Source organism: Meriones unguiculatus, chromosome 17 (genome assembly GCF_030254825.1).
Source record: "Meriones unguiculatus strain TT.TT164.6M chromosome 17, Bangor_MerUng_6.1, whole genome shotgun sequence".
NCBI classification, from domain to species: Eukaryota; Metazoa; Chordata; class Mammalia; order Rodentia; family Muridae; genus Meriones; species Meriones unguiculatus.
Genome location: NC_083364.1, coordinates 42,887,172 through 42,911,537, shown reverse-complemented (window position 1 = coordinate 42,911,537; position 24,366 = coordinate 42,887,172). Strand labels below are relative to the sequence as shown.

General features: G+C 38.0%; 1 protein-coding gene across 2 annotated transcripts in view; it reads right to left on the bottom strand.

The window, feature by feature from the left end:
• Positions 1-23,865, bottom strand: part of Lsamp (limbic system associated membrane protein) — a 2,252,234-nt gene extending 2,228,369 nt beyond the window's left edge. The window contains exon 1 of one of the 2 annotated variants that reach the window (XM_060370403.1): positions 23,470-23,865. In XM_060370403.1, coding sequence (XP_060226386.1) covers positions 23,470-23,536 — 67 coding nt within the window. In that variant the 5' untranslated portion in view covers positions 23,537-23,865. The remainder of the gene's footprint in view (positions 1-23,469) is intronic. The other variant, XM_060370406.1, reaches the window with a different exon arrangement.
• Positions 23,866-24,366: the final 501 nt, after the last annotated feature.

Below are 24,366 nucleotides of genomic sequence, written 5' to 3'. Positions count from 1 at the left end.
CATCTGGACTGACAGCCAGCCTAGAGGCACTTGAGTCTTTCGGAAATCATGCCAAGGAAAAACTTTGTGTGAGGCACCATTTTAAAAACGAACATGAAGGCAGCTTCAGTCTGACAGTCCTGCATTAGAAAATCAGGTAAAGTATGCACACATTGTAAGGGTGCCATTGGTCATTAAGGGTCATTAACTTAAAAACATGCGGTTTACTGACAGTTTGTAATTTACTTCATAAGCATGCCGCTGCAGCTTAACTCTGTAGCGGCTGGATCACACTGTGACTCTAGAACATATTTGTCAGCACCGTTTCTCAGAGTAGTGAGATCAATGGTAAAGAATTTCTGACATATAAATTCCAAATAATAATAATACACAGATGTGTCCATTTTGGTTCTGAAAAGAATGAGAAAGGAAATTTATTATCCATTGTCCTTGTTATGGGGGAATGGAACTAAATGTTGCAAAGAACAACTGGAAATTTGTAAAGCTGGTTGAAAATCCAGTTCTCTGATATTTTTGAGGGTAAAAAAAAAGCACAAATCAACTTCTTTAGAAAGAGAAAAGAAATGTTTTTTGCTTATATGTATGTGTCAGTGTAGTGTGCTTAGTGAAGAGCAGGATTATGAAATGAAGAAAACAGCAAGAACAAAGCAATACACAATAGTTTACTATTTTTCCTCCTTAGACACCTGACATGACTTCATCTGCATAGAAACTCAATAAGAAAGTATGCTGTGGGGGTATGAAGAGTACCCTCTTGTGAACCAAGGCCACACAATGCAAAACGTTATAGGCTGCCTCTTGAGAACAACTTCTCAAAGGAGGTCACTTCTTAAACCAAGTCCTCTAGCGCCTCTTTTCCCACCAGTGCAATTCTTATTGGTGATGTCATGGGAAGATGAGCGGAAGCAGTGAGTATTGAGGTCTGCTCTACCTTTTCTAAGCTTCTGTTACACCCCATCCTGCCTCACTCTCATGCCACAGCCATGTACACACATCTCAGTAAACACTGAAACTTTCAGAGATGTTCTAGTATATGGGTCTCTTTCTGTGCCATGCTGGGGAAAGGAGGTGACCTTCCATACACTCTTACCCTAAGTAAGCATTACAGTGACACTTCCACATGATTACTGCAGGGCTCCTCTCGTTTATCCATTTATTGACAGAATCAGAACCGAGAACATCAAAGGTTTGCCATAGAAAATTACGTATGGCTACAGAGAAGCACAGGAGGAAGGTAAATGTGAATTTACATGTTATCCACATCAGGACAATAAGGCAAAAGAGTTAAGGAATTTGCCTCTTCATGCAGTCAAGAAATTCGGGACAAATAAATCAATGGCTCTGAAATTCATGGTTGAGCCTTGACACCACAGGACAAGCATTAACTTAGGCTACTTACTTTTATTAAGATGAGAGTAATTAAGACTCAAATTATTACCCATCTACGTTTCATATTGTATATCTTAGGCATAGTTTACTATGCTCATATAGGTTTGTGTGTACACAATGTTAGGATATTTTACTCATTTTTACCTTGAGAGAATATATTCTCAAAAATGGATGTATTTTTATTGTACTCTTTCAAAATTTTCTTAATCCTCTCTGCCAGCAAGATGCCTCTGAAGGAAAAGATGCCTCCAGCCAAGCCTGTATTTTGATTCCTAATCCCATATGGTAGCAGCAGAGACTTAACTGTTACTAGGCGCTCTCTAATCATCACACCTGTTGTGGCATGGCCACACTTACAGACATATACACATAGAAGTACACAAAACAAATAAAGAGTAAATACTTCAATATTTGGAATCTTTCCACGTTAGGAGGTTCTGTCATTTGTTTCTTAACGTTTAAATAATTTTTCATTCCCCACGAATTTCTCACTTTTCTTAACGCATAATCCCAGGAGCCTTCAATGCTTCACAACCATGAGACTCTTCTCTCTCCTTATTAATCTGTGGTGCTACATGCATGAAGGAGTTCAATGATAAACATCACGTGATAGTTTTCTTTCACATCAACCCAGACACAGATTTCATCCTGGGACTATTACTGTTACTACTATTAGCAGTATTACTATTATTTTATTCTTACTGAATAAACATACAGAAAAAAAATGGGTGGTTGTGAGCACGGATCCTGGAATCCAAATGCCTGTGTTTTAATACAAGGTATATCATTTAGGAATGAAGTATTTATAAAGTCTTGTGCAAACTGTAGAGTCCTCAGTTTCCTAAATTGTATTCAATGCTGAGCTCAAGTATTTATTTTGTGAATAATTTATATGAAGTAGATTAGCTAATGCAATGAAGGGTTAGCAGATGATAACAAGCTAAGCATCATGTACTTAGATATATCATGCTTTGTTATTGTCAATCATATATTTAATTAACTGTAAAATAGTGTGAAGCTCAACAAATTATTAATTTTGAAGTCAGTTGAAAATGGAAAATTTGTAAAGTAAGTTTAAAAATCTGGCATATAGATACATTTATTGAATGATGTCTTATTTCTGCTCATAAAAAAAAATATGTACCTTCTATGAGACATTAACATACTCTGAAATTTACATTCTCAATAATTTTCAGGAAACAATTCAGTGTCACTGAGTTTACTAATGATTTTTTACTACCATGAATTGCTGTCACTAATATCTTCTTTTTACATTAGAAAATAGATTCCCAATTTAAATTTTTTTGCATATTAAAATGAGGCTCTGTTGTAGTCATGTGTGTTGAGTTTCCTATCTTTCATATAAATAAAAGTAACTTTATATTCTTTGTCAGCAGCCTTAACCTTCTTTTTCTGGAAAATGTAATGTAAACACAGAGTTTTATTCTTTGAGCAATAAAAGGTGTTAGAAAACTTTCTATATTAAATTATGCATTCCTGGAAAATATTCTTCTTTATAGTAACATATATCTGATTTATGTATTTATGAAATACTTATTTGTGTTTTATTCAGAGTTTTATGTATGTGTGTGCTATATGTACTGTCTTTAATGTGGTTTGAAAAATATAAAGTGTGGATTGAATGCATAGAGGTAATACACACATACAATTATTCACATATTTCCCGGTTTTGAACTTGCATTGCTTAACATTTACTGTTTTAGCAATTTTTCAAAAACAGAGTTTTATTAAACATAGTCCTCAGGTTGTAGCATATATCTACTTAACTCGGGTTTTTTGTTTGTTTGTTTGTTTGTTTTGCAGTGCTGTGGTTTGAAGCCAGGGCTTTGTAGATAACAGGCAAAACAGTTTTCCTCAGAGAGTCGTCCTCAGCCCTTAGACTCCACAGTTTATTTATTGAATCTAACTGTATTTCTTAACTCTAAAATTTTGTGCCATTTGCCCAACATCTGATCAAAATTTCTCTTTCCTACTTCATATCCCATGGTAACTGCCATTATATTCTCAGTTTAATACCTCTCGGTTTTATATATACATTTAGGAGATTATATGATTTTTTTGGCTCTTTTGTGTTATGAGTAAACATTATGGTTATACAGATTCATATTAAGAAACGAAAGTCTCTTTTCCTTTTACATTTTTGTTAAATGTTAACATAAGAGTTACGTTTATCTTAGAATTTTAACTAGTCTGTTTTGAAGCTCATGGAGGAAAAAGCTTTATAAAAAGTAATTCCTTGGCACTTTATTTTCTCAATATACATTCACTTAATTTGCAAGTGATTTTTATATTTCTAATTTCTTAAAATATCTCAAACAAATTAAATAGTGTTCTGAAAGGTAAATTTTACATAGTTCTAAATCTTGCTATCAGTAGTTATGGCCCCTTCATCATTTGTTAATTTTGCATACTCTATTTTTTCATTTTTATTGAAATTGCAAGGCATTTGCTGATTGGACTGATTTTTATCCAAAGATTTTACAAACTCTCTTTTTGTTTCCAGTTAATTAGTTTCTGCTGCTATTTTATTATCTCTTTCCTTCTGTTTTTCATTTTGTATTAAAAATGTATAAACTATTTTAATGAAAGAATATGACTTAATGGATTTTTGTGAAAATATTACCCCGTTACTTAATTGTAATTGAATTGGTTTTTGAAATGAATTTAAATTGTTTTTTATTTGAAGTATGTTAAATTCTCATATTGCCATTGAATATGAATTATAATTTCTTATATAGTTAGTATTTGAAGAAGTATAGCCAAACAACGTTCAAAATTGACATTTCACGGACTGGCTTTAAAATATCACATAAGCTCTACCAGTATTTGCAAGGAGGTCACACAGGAACATTTCAGAGCACACACTCCTTAGCTGCATTTCCAGTCGCCATGGTGTTTGAAAAGACTATTCTCTACATCAGGTAATCTTTAATTGTTACTGAAAACTCTTTAAAATAAATGTGGTTTCGGGGATATTTCCAAAGAGACGGTGGAGATAAATGTGAGATGAACCATCTCACGATAGATGTAGGTTTTAGAAGAGTCGCTTGTCCTGTTGCTGATGGGAGGCTTTTGGAAAGATGATAAGACAATAATGTGAGGAGTAGAATCATAGCATGATGTATTTCCCAAGTTATGTCTCACCTCGTGAGAGCAAACTTACTTTTCAGTTCAGACTGAAAAAGAGAGACAGCCATTCATTTGGTCAATTAAGGTTCCAATTTTGTAGGATTCCTGGAGGTTTATCTATCAGATGGCTTAGGAGGGAAAGGGAAACCTTTGTCACTAATCAGTGTCACTATGTAGATCCCAGGTGTTTAGTGTCTTCGAAGATAAAAGCTTATTAACATCAAGGATGGAGGTAGCAGATAACAGGCGATCAATCTGCTGTTTTAACACGACCCACTTCTCTCCTTTTTTATTTTTAAATATTACTGTATTAAAAACACATGCATTTTCATTTGAGAAGAAACATTGTATATAAATTAACCACCAGCAATTGAAATCATTTTTATGTTTAGAATTTGCTTCTATAGCAGGAAATTGGGGTAAAGAGACAGAGAGATGTTTCCCAAGTATATAAAAGTATATAACATGGAACTGGAATTAGAGTCTTTATAAGCCTTTGCTGTAATTAGTTTTTAATTTATACTCATCCTTTTCTAAAAGGATTTACAAAGCTTTATATGTCAATTAGCTTTTCAAACTAAAATTTAATCAATAGCCATTCAGTTTTCTATTGCAGTTATAAATTCTTCTGAAAACATATCAGCCAATCACATAAAGCAAAAAAAAAAAAGTGACACAATATGAGCCCCTACAAATGGTATTTGTGCATCTTCCAAATTTTCTTCTTCATGCATGAAGTTAAAAGCAACCAAAGATGTAGTTAAGCTTCCTTCATTTAATTTAGTGATGAGTAGTTGTGGGTTTTTTTCCTTTTTTTTTTTAAGAGGGGGATGCATTTTTAGGTTTAAGTAGTAGTTAACGTAGCAACAGTCTCAGCAAAAGAAAATAGATTTCTATTTCCCAAACAATAGTGACTTATGTTGTTAATGACTTTCAGCTGGAAATGGAGATATGTAAATTATGGGGAGAAATAAAATCATTACTCTGAGATTTTCAATAATAAACCTCAATTTCTTTATAATTATATTTTTAATACATCAGTTTTAAATTATAAGCCAATTTAGGTTCTGCCTTGCTTAATAATAATCTGATAATGTTTATTTTTTCACACATTATTTACAGACTCTTAAAGGTCTGTTCAGTGTGCTGTGCAGTGTTTATTATAATATCTTAGATATAGTTGTCACTCAGGAAATGTTTCCTGACACATATTGTGAAATTATTTTCATTAGAGTTGTTTAACATTTGAAGTGAGCACTGAAATCACCCAGCCTAAGTTCATATATTTTTACAGAAAAAAAAAGTTGGTTTGTATTTAGAATGATCACATACTTCTTTGATGAAGACAATATTCCCAAGTCTCCCAAATTCTACACAAGTTTTTATACTTTAGGCAAATTGAGATTTTTTTTTCTTTTTTTTCCTTTTTAATTTTAGAGCTGATGACTAAAAATTAGTTTAAAGATATGTGGTAACATATATCAATTCAACCCAATTGTATCAGAAATACAAAGGGGCCTCAATGGTCCAAATTATTATGTATGTAAGGTAAACAGCTGGCCTGATGGCTACTTTCTACTGGAGACCATCAATGCCTTTATCTACCTGCAAAAACTATATATTTGGTGAAATAATAGAATATTACTTATTTTTATAGACTTCCATCACAATATAGACACATATACAATACATATACACATATACAACACAACCTTGTAAATAAAATTCTCTTAAGAGCATCAGAGGCTACTATCTCAGACTTTTATTTATCAAAACTGTGTTTTACCCTAGACCACATTCCAAAATGTTCATGAATTTGAAATGTGGCCATATTATTCCATTTCTTCCCAGTGGAATGTGATAAGGCATGCTGTAAATTGACTCAATGATTCTCCATGTTTGTCCCATGCTGTTAAAGTCAGGTACCACACATAGTTTTAAGTCATGTGCTGGCTAAAGTTCCCAGCAACATCGCCATCTTGAGGTCTGAAGGACTCTGAGTTTCTGAGTAAGTGCTTGGGCCTGAAACTCCTTCGTGCTATCAGGTATATACTCTGCCATATAGAATACACACTTCCATTGCTCAACACCTGTATTTACTTTAGGATAATTTTCTACAAGTGTTACCTACAATTCAAATTCCTGTTGTGAAGGGAAATTCATCAGGCCTATCAGCTAGATGATACCAAGATATCAAACATGGAATATGGATTGAAAAGGGAGGAAGTACCATTCTATGATGATTTTCACGTTTGCTAGTGAATACATACGTTATAAATTTAGCAATATGCTTAATACAGAAACAAAAGGGATGCACAAGATATAGCAGAGGCTACAAGGCTTCTATTAAATAAAAGAATACTTTGTGATCAAAATTGTCAAAAACAGTATTTGTGTTCTGATAAAATACAGAAAAGCTAATCTTACTGGTAAGTCATGCCTACTTTACAGAATGAGAAGAAAAAAGAATAATTGAATTTAAGAGAAAATGAAAAGTTGAGTTTTAAAACGTAACAAATTTGTAAGACACTGTCTCAGACTGTGAGAATGAATAGAGAATAAAATGTCATCTTAAAAATTAAACACAAGAAAAGAAAGGCTCTCATCTTAGTCCAAGGAGAAACAGTCAAGTTTCAAGCAGAACTCACTCAAACCTGTTACAAACTAATTGAAGCTACAGTCGCCCAAAGATAAGGACCAGAATTTAGAACTTGGACCCCACGTAACAATCCCAGCATCCTACAGATGCCTGCACTTCACCTTTAAGGTGTTCAGCACTCTCTCCTGGTCTCAGCCACTGAAGACACCCATGTATACCTGTGCACGTACCCATATATAGACACAGAACACAGACACACTTTCATCAACCAGTCAAAAGAGGAAGAGTTGCCACACACACCACAACTTTACCTTCCAAATATCAGCATGTTGATTTATTCCACAAGACAGCCACATTCTGACTGCTCCAATTTGTTGATACTTGCTCTGCAAGTGAGTATGGCCACCCTGAAAGGCATGCTTCCCTAACCTCCGTAGCTCAGGAGGTCAGAGCATGTGTGGAAAATGACTGGCAGCAAGATTTCTGCAGGCGATATAACAGTAGGTGGAGTGGGGCTTATCCAGCGGGGAGGATGAAATCAGCCTTCAAAAAGTCACTGAAGCCAGACTTCAAATTTCAAATACTGTAGTGGAGAAGTGGATTGTTTTAGTTGTTTTCTTTTCAAGTGTGTGTGTGTGTGTGTGTGTGTGTGTGTGTGTGTGTGTGTGGCTGACAGGCAAGTCTTGTTTACAAGGATCTTGGAAAGGAAAGCTTTTAAAGGCAGAGGCTTGGGAGATGTGGAATCTGAGCAGCAGAATTGAATAAACATTGACAGTGCTGTAAACAACCAAGCATATCTCTATTTGGAAAAGCAAGAAGAGGTTACACATCAGTCAGTCTCTTTAGCTGGATTAATATAAAATTCTTGTTTGCAACACCCTCAAAGTAAGAGGATCACACACTGTAAATTTCAGAGGGAAATACTAATACAAGGATATTGTATAAAAATTAGGTTTATTTATGGGACCTCTTAAATACATACGATGTTCTGAAGTGTTTCACCTGTAACACTTTATCTTCCCCCTTCGTAGTAAGCAACATCAGCCCAATTTTATCCATTAGAACATGTAGGTAAAATATACAAATTTGTGACCTCACTAATTTTGCGACTTCTAAAATCTTTTTTACCGTAGTCCACATATACTGAATCAATATATTTTGTACTGCCTCCCTTACCTTAGTATTTTTAAAGAAAAAGCCTTTTTCACAACATCATCTGAAACTGGCTTCTGACTATCGGTGAAAATGCTCAAATTATTCCTTTTCTTTTTCAAAGAAAAGAATATTTTCAGGACTGAATTTTGCCTGGAACACTGGCCCTATTTACCCAAAAGATATATATATATATATATATATATATATATATGTGTGTGTGTGTGTGTGTGTGTGTGTGTGTGTGTGTGTGTGTGTGTGTGTTTTGCTCTCCTTCACGTACAATATCAAATATTCTCACTGCAATAGCAGCTGGCTTTGAAAACGGAGGCCTTGTATTTTAAAACGCTGCCTCTCTAGACGGTTTCCTAGTATATGTGCCTCCCTCAACTCATGGGAGTTCCCAGCCACACCATACCAGCAGTAATGATCACCCCCATTGTCACCTCTGCCATCAGCAGCAAAACGTACCCTATCTAATGGCTTTTATTTAAACCAGAATTACTGCTGAAGGTGTTTTGGTCAACACAAGCACAAGAGTCATTTAGAGCCATAAACGAAATTATGGAAATGCCAACAGCCCCTTAAACCCTCATTAGTGATTATTATACCTGTAAGAATTTTTTAAAAACATGAAGAATCAATCCTAATTTCTTCATAAACATATCTACATAAACAGTCTCCATCATTGAGAAACAGTGTAGCGTATGTTTAGTGTATTTTGGGGTCCAGGAGCCCAGCTTAATCAATTTCAATTTTTAACTGTGTGAGAAACTTCTTCTATTCCACTTTCTTCACCTGCGTGTGAATAAGCAACAAAGGAATAAATAAGTTTAAACCACTATGAAACAGTTAGTAGCATCAGCACTATTTTCAAATGGCTTGAGCTGGGTCTTGTAGAAACTTGGCTTGACCCCAGTCTTCGTGATGTTCACCTATTATGAAGTCTCTATCTGTCTCGTCTCTTACTTTATTCCTAGTGACCACATTCTGAGGAGACTGGCATTCCATTAGAATCCTATGCTGGTTCTCAAAGGCTAATATGGGAAGAGTTTGTCTAACCTCTTTGTCATATGGGAAATGAAGAGTAAATTTGGAATCAGATATCAAAGAAAAGGTTACTTTGTCTCCTAAAAGACAAAGTCTGAGTTTCCAGTTTGTGTTAGCAGCCATTTTCTGAGGAGTCACACTACCTTACAAATATATGGAAAGGTTACTTTGGTAATCCACAATGAGATCTTCAGAGATCTTATCTGTATGAGTAACTAAAAGAGGGACAAAAAAGTTTTGTAAGTAATGAAGAACCATTAAAGTTGAACACCATAAAAAGAAGAATGAGGATTGTAGGAAGGGAAGAATTATTAGGGCAAATAGCTCTGATTTTGACAAATAGTAAAATAATTAGTGATCCAATCAATTATCTGCCACCCAACTTGTCTTTTCCACATGCTTGGAAGTTGGTGGCAATTTGGAAGGTGATAATTAAAAGATAGATATGAATGGCTAAGATAAAAAACTCAATGGATAAGGCATGCTGGAGAGGTTATGGAAAAGGGGGAACCCTCCTCCATTACTGTTGGGAATATAACCTTGTACAACCACTTTGGAAATCAATCTGACGCTTTCTCAGAAAATTATTAATAGTTCTACCTCAAGATCCAGCTATACCACTCCTGGGCATATACCCAAAAGATGCTAAATCATACAACAAGGACATTTGCTCAACTATGTTCATAGAAGCTTTATGCATAACAGCTAGAATCTGGAAACAACTCAGATATCCCTCAACTGAAGAATGGATACAGAAATTGTGGTACATTTACACAGTGAAATATTACTCAGCAATTAAAAATAAGGAAATCATGAATTTTGCAGGCAAATGGTCAGTGCTAGAAAAGATCATCCTGACTGAGGTAACCCAGAAGCAGAAAGACATATGTAGTATATATTCACTTATAAATCGATATTAAACATATAATAGAAGATAAACACACTAAAATCTACAGTCATAAAAAAGCTAAACAACAAATAGGACCCTAGGGAAGAGGCTGAAACCTCATTCAGAAGGACAAACAGGATAGACATCTGAAGTAGGAGAAAACAAGGAACAGGACAGGAGCCCTCCACAGAGGACCTCTGAAAGACTCTTCCCATCAGTGTATCAAAGGAGATACTGAGACTCATACAATAATTTTTGGCAGAGTGCAGGAAACCTTATGGAATAAAAAGAAAATAGAAAGACTTGGAGAGGACAGGAGGTCCACAAGGAGACCAACAGAGCCTAAAAACCTGGGCCCAGTGAGGCCTGCAGAGACTGATACTCCAACCAAGGACCATGCAGAGAGAGGACCTAGACTCCCTGCTCAGAAGAAGCCCATAGGCTGCTTAGTCTCCAAGTGGGTTCCCTAGTGTAAGGGAGACAGGGCTGTCTTTGACATGATCTCAGTGGCCAGCTCTTTGATCATCTGCCCCTGGAGGTCCAGCCTTGCCAGGTCACAAAGGAAGATGATGCAGCTAGCCTTGATGAGACTTGATAGGCTAGAGTCAGACAGAAGGGGAGGATGTCCCCCTAATCAGTGGACTAGGGAAGGTGCATAGGGGGAAAAGAAGGATGGTGGGTGGGACTGGGAGGAGAAAAGGGATAGGGGCTACAGCTAGGATACAAAGTGAATAAATTGTAATAAATAACAATTAAGAATAAACACATAAAATTTTTAAAAAGACGGATATGTTTTTTTGAAACAATTGTTTTCAGTATTCTGAAATGTCATTATTTTGTTTGATATTGTTACAAAACATAGGAGAAAAATGTCCTTGCCTTATTTCTATAAGGTAATCAGTTCCTGAGACATATACAGGTACAACCTTAACCAGAAGGATCAGCTGATGAGTACAAACAAGAGTGGCTTTGGAACCAGTGGCCCATACAATGTATAGTGAAGCACACACTACTTAGAACTTCCTAGGGAGTATAAAGTTAGCGTTCCACAACTCTCCCTTCAATTCTTCTCATAAGTCATCAATGAACTCTCTTTCAAAATTCAGTCTAAGCCATCCAAGCCTTGGCTCGCCTTCAAGTCAAAATGATCATCAGGAACACGGTGCTTAGATTAAGTTTGCTAGTTGTTTCTGCTTTGAGAGCCTCTGATTCTGCAGAAGAAACTTGAGGAGTGTAAGAAGTATCCCAAGCCTGAGGAAAAGAACAACAACAACAAAAAAACAAAACAAACAAACAAACAAACAAAAAAACAGAAATACCCTAAACCTGAAAATAAATTAGAGAACATATGATCTGTTATTTTTATAGTTGCCTCCTGAAAATGCTATGAGGAAGCTAAATTTTATCAACAAGTCAGATTCTTTCTGACCTCACTGTCTGGGAATATTTATACCTATACTACTGGAAGATGTCAAATCGTTAACATGCATAGGTCACTTGGTAATATTTTTACACAAAAAACTGTATGATAGCCACTGTCTGTTGGCATGCGTACCTGAATTCCACAAATTAGTAAAGTGTTTGAAATTACCTAACCATGAAATAAGAGGTAAAATTTGCAAATTTCAAGCATGTGAAATCATTATCGAAAAGATAGGCAGAATCTTATACAGTCTGAAATGCACCCAAAAGAGACGTATTGGAAATTCACGGTTCTAATCTTTCCCAATGTCTTCAGTTCACAATCCAATTAAATTGCAATGATGATCAAGTGAGTTTCCTGAGTAATGTGTGCCACGGTACTAGTTGGAGCCAGATTTTTCAGGTTCTCCCACAGACCATGCTGACTGCGGGCTTAATCAAACGTCCTTGACACTCACTCTGCCCCACTGTAGAGAAATAATTATTGTGAGCTCAGAGATCTGTAGCGATTTTCTGAATGGTTGATAATTCCATACATAGTAAGAACAGGAGCAACAAGAATAAAGAAAATTAGACATATTTGAGATGTGTTCGTGAGTGTTTGAAGAATAACAAACAAGTAGAAGATTCAGCCTTTAAAATAATAAAAAAGATAAAATATGAATATTTGAAGTATGGACACATTAATGTTAGGGTATTTTTTTTTGGTTAGATATTTCACTCCTAAATAATTCAAAGTTCTCAGCTGGGAGGCATATTATGATAATAAAACTAATTTTCATTAAAACTGAAGTCAAGTATATATTAATAATCAAAAGACTTTATGATTAATTAAGCCAAAAGAAAAGTAAAATCTAGGATTGAAAACATTAAAAAGACGAGTTTAATAGGTAGGCCTCTATAATTGCTACCTGTGACAAGCACAGAGTGAATTGGAAAGTAGGGCTGAGAAAGTCAGTAATCTATAAACGGATCATGTAGCAAATCTTGAGCCCACATCCTGGTGGTAGAGGGAAATCCATAGGAATCCATCACACTGTTATGTTACTTAATTTTAGAAGAGGGAACGATGATATGATGACATCGCTATTAGGGAAAAGCGGTAAGCGTTAAATAACAAACAACAAGCCTTAAAGCTTTGAATGAATATGGAGCCAGGAAACAAAGAGTAAAGACATAGCTCACAAAATGTCATTATTGCCAACTGGTAGAGTATAAGACGTATCTAAAGGCAGAAGGAAAATATAAAAATAAACGTGTGTGCATATAAATAGATTTTAAAAGAAAGCAGAAAGGATCACTAAATGTGATACTTCAAACACAATTTTAAAGCCTAAAAGAAACCTAAGAGTTGGCATGCAAGATGATTGAGAGAGACTGGGAGGCAGCCCTGTGGTGAGGCAAAGGAAAGAAATGTATAGGGAATCACCCAGCATACCAGATGTCTGGAAGGAGAATACACATGTAGCCGGGGTCAAAGGGGAAGTCCAAGAAACTAGAAAGTTGTACCATAATCTTTCTGAAGGCCATTCCCAGCTTCATATTTTAAAGGGACAGTCAAGTGTATGTCAGGGGTATGATCTCTGAGAACAAATTGACAACCAAATGTGGATGACTCATCTTTTCTGGCCAGCATCCACCTACAAATTCTAAAAGTAACATCGAGGTGAGACCTTGAGTTTGTAGATCAATGTAGATGTGCTTTTAAACTGCCACAGTTCTAAACAATTTGAAATTTGCCAGAGCGATTTTTTTTCCCACAACCGCTCATGAACAAAAGCCAGGTGAGAGTCCCTTTCACAATGAAGTCAAATGGCAGCAAAAAGCATTAGACAAATGGTGCTTGAGCCAAGCCAAAAACAGCTCGGTGAAAAGGGGAGAACACTGGCAGAGGAAGAAGACACCACACTACTGACAGCCATCTATAGTCTCTGTTCATAAACATACTGAAGATTTGGAGAGGTGGCTCAAGAGATAAAGAAGCCCGCTGCTAAGCCTGACAACCAAGATTTGATCACTGGAACCCACGTAATGGAAGGAGAAGACCAACTCCAGCAAATCGTCCCCTGGCCTCCACAGGCTTCCAAGATGCTTGTGGTTGTATACATTGACACAACAAATAAAGACAAAGAGTAGACTCATCCAGCTGAGAAAAAGATTCAATGGAATAATTTGACCATGATTGTCAAATCGTAGCAAGAACTAATGGTTTCCATGACAGTTGGTCAATGCTGTTAACTTTTCTGCTTCTTCGGAGTTTTCCTGGGGTACACAGGAGCTAATGTGTTTACCATCACGTCTTAGAACATCATTTGCTATGAGCCCACAAGTACCTGGAAAGAGACTGTGGACTTGTAACAAGAGTGTATCACCGAACAAAGAGACATAACTGGATTATTTTTCTAGTCAATTTTTTTTATGGCTGCAAAATACCATTATGGTCACAAAGCAAGAGCAAATTAAGTGAAATGCCTTCCGATTTTAAAAATAAAAGCATTCGCCAAATGTTGTTTTAAAGAAGAGGGTATTGATGAATAAATTATGGTACAGGCTACTATATAAACATTTACAGAGATACAGTAGTTGAATATTTAATAAAGAAAAAATTAATGCTATACTATTAAAAGAAAATAATAAATCAAAAGATATGTAAAAACCACAGTCCCAATTTGTTAACATATACGTCTTTGATTGAAAGAGAGCTGGGAATGTTATAGAACAAAATTATTAATAAGTTTCTCTGGTATTTAATATTTGTTTAATTCTTCCTTTGCTTTTTTTTGTATCTTTTTGGCATTTTTCCCACTTTTCTACAATGAGCACATTAATTTATAATCAAATTTTTTACAGAGACAAGCCATTCTTTAGAGCATATCAGAGTAAACCATAGCTTCACTCATTCCAAGAATATAAAAACCCGAGCTTTGCTTCTGAATGCAATGGGAAGTACTTCAAAGTTCCTTCAAAGTTGCCAAGGTTTATTTAACAATATTTTCTCACCATATATTATACAAGAACAGAACTAAACAGATGGTCTACATCGGGAATCCAGAAATCGAGGAAAGCTCTCCTCGCTGTACTTACTTGTCATAAGCTATGTGCTCCGTGTTAAAAGCGCACACTCACACACCCATTAACTCTTTATCACCTCATTAAAATACACATCTAAACCACACACAGGACACATATGCTAATAGCATCCCATAGAACACATAAATACGGCCGTGTGTCCAAAAGAGGACTTGATAGAGACATATCCGTCTTACCACGTAAGCTTACAGATTACTATGTGCTCTTCTGGCCTCTGAACACATGCGGCGCACAGATGGGTCAGGAAAACCTTCACACACATGAAAATAATGAAATGCTTAAAAACAATAAAAGTCTTACCTTACATATTTGCAGGTTTTTATGTTAGGAAAAATAAAAGTTGTTACTTCAGAGGTTGTAATTAAAAAAAAAAAAAGGCAAGGGCTGAATTTGACTCAGTATTCTGTATGCAAATGGTCTCTAGGCACCAAATTTGTCCTGAAGCCACTGCATTTCCTTCATGTCACTTCCTTCCTGTGCTAATCAAAGGCCCTTTATTCCTTTAAGGATCAAGCACAAATGGTTCAGTCTGGCATCCAAGGTTCACTCTGTTTCTGGAAGCTTCTTTGGCAATCCTTACCAACATAAGTCCTTAACTCTGTGGAGGCCAGTGTCTGTACTACAGCTCAGAGAGGGAGAGGGGAGAGAAAGAGAGAGGGAAGAAAGGAAGGAGGAGGAGAGGGAAAGAGAGAGGAAGAGAAAGATTGAGAGCAATAGTCTTTTTTTTTCTACTTTTATTACTTCCCATGGAAATATCTCTCATTTTGTCACTTTCTGTGTCCTTCTGTCCTACCCACACAGGCTTAGCTCCATGTCCAAGATATAGTCTCATTATTCATTTTCTCTCAATTTATTTTCCAAATCAGTCTTTATTACAATTTATCATTTTCATCTATTGATGTTCAAGAAAAAATTAAGAATATTGACCACCCACAAATTAATATTGAATGAACTTAATGTCCGCTTCTATAAATCATCACACAAATCAGGTATAAACTGTGCCAGGAAGAGCTGATGCTATGGTTTTTGTGACTTGATTGTAAATACATGGTGCTTCCAGAAATTAAAAAAAAAAAAGAAATTAAAAAGAAAATCAGTTTATTTTTAATCTGGTCATGCAAAAAAAAAAAAAAGTCAGCGAGATGATATTCACCTTAAAGAGATTTGCAAGGAATTTTCTTTTTCTTTTTTTTTTTTTTTTGTATGTACTTGATTCTAATAAAAGTGCATTGCTTTTAGAATAGCATTTAATTCCACTGCTTTGGAAATTAAGACTAGACTTCTCCCCAACCACAGTAAAATCATAGAGTCATCTAATTCTTGGAACTCAAAAGCACCTTACAGATTATTTACAGAGTCAGAGAACGGCTTGCCCAAGGCACGTAGGCGGAGAATCAAAGAAGATTATTCTGCTTAACTCTGTCAGTTGTTCCCATTGAAACTATTGGTTACGTTAGGAAGCGGGATGCAAAAGAAAGTGCCTGAATCCGGAGACAAGCGCCTAGGCTTCCATGTCAACCCCTCTTTAACCTCAGCTGTTGTGAGGAAGCGCTGTTCCCACATAGGACCTCGGAAACTCCGAGGTTAAGGTTAGGATTAGGTGATGGGAAATGCCCACACACGGCCATTGTAAACTTGAATCCACTGGCTAACCTGCTCTGAGATCTCTCAACCAGACCCTGAGGACTCTGCCTCAGTTCCCATATTGCATTCAGTTCATTACAACAGCTGCAAACTCTGCCCGTGTACCCACCCCACATCTTTCTCATCTAATAAAAGCCTTTGGGCCAGCTTTTCCCCAAAGAAGTTGCCTTGCTTTAACGCTCTATGCCTTTCCTTCTGCTTCCATTTTTGTAAGAAGCCACAAACACCACTGCTCCTCTGGGTTCTGCAGAGCTGGGCATTCCACACCCTCCCAGGTTTGCCTTCTGCCATTTCCTTCCTTTTGGGATTTTGCCCTCCTTCTATTCCTTAGATTTCTGGAGTATGGTGGTCTCTGTAGTACATTGGAGCCTTAGTGGTTTTCCTGCTGGCTGTTATAGCTCTGTCTATGCTACTGTTTACAAATCTAAATCTCACTAATTGTTCAAACTCTAGTTATGCATCAGTTGACTTCAAGAATACATTTTTAGTTCTACAATCTAAATTAAAGCTACCTGAAATATAGTACCATAGGACTCTAAGCTCTCCCTCATTACATTCCATTATGATGGAATTTAATTTATTATCTTTTGAGTATCTGTATCTCATTCTATAAAGTTTATGAGAGTGATGAGTAAATATTTATAGGAGGAAGGAAAAGAGGCAGAAAGGAAGGGAAGTATATTAGCTGTCATTTTTCTTTTTTTGCATTTCCACCCACTTTTCTGTAAACTGTAATTTGTTTATAACCAAACTAAATGACATAACTACATATTTTTCATATGGCTCACATCATAAACACAAAAATAACTTTAAGCTCACAGAATGCCCGCTCTCCTTCCTCCTCAGCACAAACCACATCAGTGTCTAATGGGAAAGATAGGAAATTAAAATTTCAGTGACAAAACCATCATTGTTAGTGAGATCAACTTTTAGCCTCCGTCTGATGCAGGTTAGGTCGCTGGGGTTCATCTTACCCTACCACATCAGGTAAAGGCAGCATTAGGCAGGTCCTTGCTCTTCCTAGGCAGACAGAACGTTGTAAGTAATAAGCTAGCATGAACAGGCATTGTCCAGATCAGATAGGACCCAGCTAGAACACCCCCAAAATCATACCAAAACAGCTCATCTAGGCACTGTCCAGACCAGGCAATGACCTAGTCAAAAGACCACTGAAAATTTTACCCCAAAACAGCCAGTATGCAGTTCTCCCTGTTGCATGCTGTTCATCTCTAGAAGTTGGTTCTAGCTTCCTGCCCACCATGGGAGTACACATTACCTTTTAAATGAGAGAAATGGAGGCAGGCGTCTGCATTAAATAAGACATGCACATGGTTGACTCTTGTTTCCTCATTCATATGATTCAAAAACTAAGTTGCATTATTAATTTAAATGTACTCAATCCTACACTTGAAATAAGACTTAAACCCAGCCCTATACATGATACCTAAAGAGAGCCCCTTACTATCATTATCACTTCAATGAAAGACTATAATTATTTATACCTATCAGCAATGATAGTATATGTTAATTTATTTATATTTGGACTGACCGTGTTTCACACTAAAATGAGAAAAGGAGGAACTCATATAAGGGAAGAGCTGGAGGTTATTTGAGCAGCAGAGTTCTAGTCTACTGCCGTCTCAGCAAGATTTATTAATCTTGGAGATTCTCAGTCTCATTTACTAAACAACAGTGATTCACACAGAGTTACATAGCCACAGTGGCAAAGTTAATTGAAATCTAGATCCCCTAACACTTCTTCCTTCCTTCAGCAATTTCTCAGTACTGCAAGCTAAAATATTAAGTGGGATTTTTTTTTGTGGGCCTATGGAAAATAGAAACAAAGGTGGTTAGCATGAAAATAAAAGTGGACATGTGTTTTCTTTTGTGTTTTGGATTTAGCCCTTTGAGCAGAGCAAGAAAGCAAAGCAGCTTGTGTAACCCATATCAATACAGTATCTCTCCTCGGCATTAAATTAGCACTAGGAGTTCAATATGGCTCTCACCCAACTCCAGAGAAAGGTAATAAAAAAAAAAGGATGGAGGAAGAGAGAAAGTGATAGATGCAAACACAGGTAGATTCTTTTTCAGACTGTTGCAAAAAGCCAGATAGTTCCTTTTAATTTAACTCTTTATCCTCTTCACAGTAACAAATAATGCTTTACAATATCAAATCATGTACCCAGACACAAAGCAAGCACTATTATTCCAGACTAATCAGGAACGTGAGGCTCCCATGAGATTATTACCTCTATTTACCAGGAAACAATGCTAAAGCAAACAAAGGTATTCTTATGTTATCCATGTCCTTTCCATGTGACCATCTTGTCTACTTGGGTAATGTTGTGTTTTTAAAGATAGATGTTATCCAATAGTGAAGGATAAAAAATGACACAAGAATTCATGAACAATATTTTAACATAAGAAAATATTTATTTGTTAATGGAATTACACAATGGATGTGAATAAGTGAAGAAAATATACTATGTAGGCAAAAAAAAGGATATACATGGAAAAACATAGTAATGTGATAAAAGATAGAGTAGCTTCCAGATCTGACCTCAACTTTGAAAAATGAATTACAGACTTCTGGTGTTGACATTTATTTATCAAATGAAATAACTCATATGTTATTATGGAAAAGTGCTTTACTTCCAGGTTACACTGTATCTTTGTACATTAGTAAAATTCTTGTAAATGACACCAACATTTTCAGCAGTCAGGGTGATAATTTGAGCCACAAAGTGTATGTAAGTAATGATCATCACTAAATCTGTGATAAGATCCCTTCAACTGCCTAAGGAAAGTAAATAAATAAATAAATAAATAAATAAATAAATAAATGATGGTGAATAGATAGATAGATAAATAAATAGGTAAATAAATAAATAAATAAATTGATCGATTAAGATTCCTAGATAGAAAGTGACCCTCTGGGGATATTTTTTAATGTGAATCTATTGATTTTAATCAAGTAGTATCAAACATTCTTCTTGAAATGCAAATGTAATAGAAAAATGAATTGTATTTTTTACAGAAGGACTTAGAAGCTCTGCAGGTGGTGCTTTATCTATACATCATTTTGTAAGTTACTTATGTTCCTTCATCATTTGATACTGTGCATAATACCTTTAAGATACCACACAACTTCAACTTTTATAACATATTTCTTGAAGGATCCTCTTGCCTGAAGACACCACCATAAACCTGAAGAAGGGCTCCACCAACTTGTCTTTGCTGGAATTCTATGGTAAGTGGGATAACTGGCAAGGCCATAAAAATGTCATAGGAGATGGCCACAGGAAGATGCTTCTAGTATCTGTAGGAAGGGTTCACTTCCTGGGCATGTCTGTAGCTTCCACACTGAGCAGCTTGTGTGAGACTCTCCTGAGGGTTGGCTGTACTGTCTATGATGCAGTAGAAGCACACTCCCCTCTTCTCCTGGCCACTGAACAATCCAAATTTGGCTTCAGGCAGAAGCCAAGGCAACCTTCATGCCCAGATGAACCAAAGATGGGGGTGGGGTGGGGTGGGCCAAGTGGAGTTCATCGCCTCTACAGTCTTCAAAGGGCACACAGCTACAGCCATTCCAGATGCCAAAGCAAGAACAGAGCCAACCTCAGAGCACAGTACTGGCTGCTCTTTGGCTCTGAATCTGGAGCATGAGAAAGAAAGGACAGTTGCCAGATGACAAGAAGAACCAGCCAGAGCTGAGCCAATGAAACACGGGGCCTCAAAATGAACCAAGCAGAAAATGGACAGTCCTGAATAGGGTGGGCTTTGTTGGCTGTTTGCTTTTTCTCTCCATTCAAAACAAACAAACAAACAAAAAACCCACAAATAAACAAACAAACAAACAAACAAACAAAAACCAATCTCAGTTGAACTGTTTCTTCTTGCTTCCTTAAAGTTATAGGCAAATGAGAAGATGGCAATATGATCACAAATTTCTAGGATTTCCTTTGAAGATCTTAGACACTTGGCAAACTAGGTGCCATTCATATAATGTGCACAGTTATCAGAATATCAAGACAAACACAGTTAGCCACCATGTAATCTTATCATCAGCTTGTCATTGCTTACATGTTAAAAAAACTGTCCCTTGCCAATATCTGAAGGATATTCTGTGGCTGCTGACTATCAACTTTGAAAAAGTACTGCGGAGCATTTAGAAAATCACAGGAAAAGATATTGCTTTTTTTTTTATTTACTCATATGCAAATATGCTTTGACAAAAGAATCATGGGTAACCTACTTCAAAATAATGATAGTGATCATTACATCAGCACTGTGAGCCAGAACACAGAGAGCTTAACATCAGATCTGCCTATGGGTATAGAGTAATCACTTAACTTTGTGGACTGTCTCCTGGGGCTAATCCAAATCATATAGTAAATATCCCTACACTTTGGAAACACAGAGTATAAGACATGTTCAACACTTTGAACAAATAGGATCTAATAGAAAATGAACATCAATAATAGCATTCATCTGTGAATCCGTGAAGTAATCATGAGAAAGAGCAGAGATCACCTGCTGCAGATGGAACTGATTTAAAAGAGTCACACACTCTTACACTCCTGTGTGTGTGTGTGTGTGTGTGTGTGTGTGTGTGTGTGATGCACCTTCATGCACTCATATGGGGTAAAGGCATAGAGCATTTCATCTGACAGCCTTTCCACGAGTTTCTAAGATGATAGAGGACAGAATGTGTATGACAAGCATTTGTACTGAGCCTCTTTTTCTCACTCCCATCTGGCTGCATGACCTTCCTGCCCGACGGAGCCTACTATTCAAGGCTACCACTACCTGTTATTTACCACCCATCAGGGGATTTTAGTGCTCGAGAACTAGATACACTTCCCGAGAGTCACTGAGTTCTGTTTAGTGACCCTTGAAAACTCCCCCCTTTGGAAATGATATTCTCAGCAAGAAAAACTACTTTGCACAGATAATGCTGCCATGGCTTAACAAATTCTCAGTGTGGGCAGTAATGGTCTTACTGATGGAGACTGTAGGGATGTGTCTTTTCAGTCGGAAGGTCTTCTGGGGCATAATGATCTGGTCTGGTGTTCCACCTGACCTCACCATCCTTCATAAGTACCATCTGACATCAGTTAGGCATTTAACTCTTTCTTTCACTCACAAAACCCTATGTCTGTGTAATGAATACTCCACAGCTTTATTCATTCTTAAGAGGAACATGGAGTGACTTACTGTTTTATCTAGAGAGCTAAGTACCTAATGAAATATAAGGAAAAAGATGACCATCAACTCTTGACATAATACAATCACATTGTTGCTAAGGTCTCAGTGTTGAAATAAATAAAAGGCTGAATGGCAACAACACAAGAAATCATAGAGAAAATACTGAAAGCACTGAGGGGGTGGATAGAAAGAATAAAATCTAAAAATTCAGTTTCCAAAGAAGGGTTGGGATACGATTTTTTTAGTCAGGCATGTTTAGTCAAAGAACTAGGTATCACAAGACATAACAATGTAAATAAGAAAGGAAGGGGTCAGTGAGTTCTGAGATGAAGTTTTTAGAACCAGTAACTTGTAATTGGGCTATGGGTGAGTTCCAGCTGTCAGTTTGTGTGTATTTCAAAAGAGAACTTCAACATTGTATTTATTTACTTGCAATGCTTCAACTAGTAAACAGCCAGGAGTTTATTCTCATTTCCTTTGGCAAGAAGGCTCTATAGCTACACAAAATATCCCCTAGCAATGAAAAAAAAAAAAATGAAGCCCACAAATGTAACATTAGCAACCAGCTGTCAGGAAAAAAATCAAGGGAGTATTGACAGTCTGGTCATTTCATGGTGAGTATTCATGAGAGGGAGTGTGCGTCTGTGTGTGGTGTGGTGGTGGTGTATGTGTGATGTGGTGTGTATGTGTGATGTGGTGTGTATGTGTGTGTGTGTGTGTGTGTGTGTGTGTGTGTGTGTGAATGAGAAGCCTTGCATGGTAAGTATTGGGAGAAATGTAAGCACACAGGTTCTAAGGATGGCAGGATGCCTGAACATGTAGGGGTAGTAGGACCATCAATGGTAGAGTGAAATAGCAGGCTCTCAATAGCTAATTGTACTAGGCTCCTCTCACCGGTGGGAAGGGTGAGCTAGAGGGGGAAAACAATGTATTCTTGTTTTAGAATGATTTTGTGTACTGTAGGTATGCATAGCATACGTGAGGGCTCTGGATTCCCAGCTTTAAGTGAGATGCAAAGAGTATGTATGTGTTTGCATTCTTAACCTTCGTGAATTCACTTCACAATCTCCCCCAGACACAGAACCAAGACATTTTCAAAGTAAACACCCGGTACTAGCTATTCAATCCCCCAAGCATGAAACACTCTGACCGTTCAGAGCCAGCAGTTATTAACCCGTGAATTCTCAAGTGCATATTCTCTCCTCTCCTCTCTCCTCTCCTCTTCTGTTCTCTCTCTCTCTCTCTCTCTCTCTCTCTCTCTCTCTCTCTCTCTCTCTCTCATTTCCTTCTCCTCTCCACCCGCACCCCTCCCACGTCTAGGGACGGAATAATGTTGTAGAGGTTGTTCTGTCTAGAGAAGCAAGTGCCAGGTGGCAAGCGACTACCCAGCAGCTTCCTAAAGTTAATGCCAATTCCCTCCTGCAAGAGCAGGAATGCAGAGCTATCAGCACCGCGGACCCGGGGACAGCAAATATCAAGGCTGCACTTGGAGTTTGCAGAGGAGCAACCCTAGTGTCCCTGTCACTGCCTCCTACCAGCACCACACACACACACACACACACACACACACACACACACACCACTGCACACACACTATCACCCGACCCCTCACAGGCACACGCGCCTTCCTGCCCCCCCAGCCCGCACAGGCCAGCTCTGGATCCGCCACCACCAGCGCGGACATTGCAGCAAGTCTGCAGGCTCCCCGCTCGCCTCAGGACCCAGCCTGGACCACAGCACCGACGATAGAAGCGCATCATCAGACTTGTCAATAAGCCCGGTTCTGTGTAGACCAGAGCGCTGGTGACCCCACCGAGCATCCCAAAGCCAGCGGCGGCAGGAGGGGGCGCGCGGGGTCGCCACAGGCTCCCCCTACCTTGCAATGAGAAGAGGGACAGGAAGAACCCCAGCACCCAGACGCTGTGCAGCCAGTAGGTCCTCATGTCGTCGCACGCTCCAGCCGTCTCTCCTCACTCCTGCTCTCTCTAGTAAAACGCGCCGCTCGCTTCCCTCGGTTTCCCTCAGGGCTCTCCCGGCTCTGGCGACCCGGACAGAGCAGGCTCCGCGAATCCCAGCACAGCCTGGCTCTCCTCTGCGAGAGCGCGAGCCCGGCTCCTGGAGGATGCTCGCAGCCGGAGCCTGCTGTCAACACAGAGAGCTGCCTTCTTCCTCGAGCTCTCCCGCTCTCTTCTTTCCTACCCTCCTCTCCCTCACTCCCCTGCAGCTCCAACTAAATGAGACTGTACTTAAACAGGCAAGCGCCTTATAGGACCCAAAGCCCAGGCGAAAGGGCCCCGCTACTGCCATCTAGTGCGCGCAGCCTGGCAGCGCCGCGGCCCTGTGTTTGCTGGTGTGCGCGAGGTCGGTCCAATGCAGCCAAAGTCCTCTTTCATCTCAGCAAACACAGGTGGAAAGCCCTTGTCTTCTTAACACCTTGACTTGACCTTGTCGCCCCATACACCTGACTTTCTCCTTTGCACGAGGAAAATCTTGGCACTCAATAGCCATGCGACTTTCTATCCCGTGGCTCCCTTTCTCTCTGCCATCTCCCTTCTTACCTCAAGGACTGCCCGGAAGCCTCCTCCAAATGTCACAGTGACCTCCACCTTGAGATTCCAGTGGCCATCTGAAGCCGCATCCTATCCAATTGTCATGCTGCATTACACAGCATTCCCAATCCTCGGTGTATGATTTTGAAACACTGGATCAAAACGGTTCTGACATGGCTGACCTTATCTATCATCACGCTCAGAGAATCCCTTCTTCTTCTTCC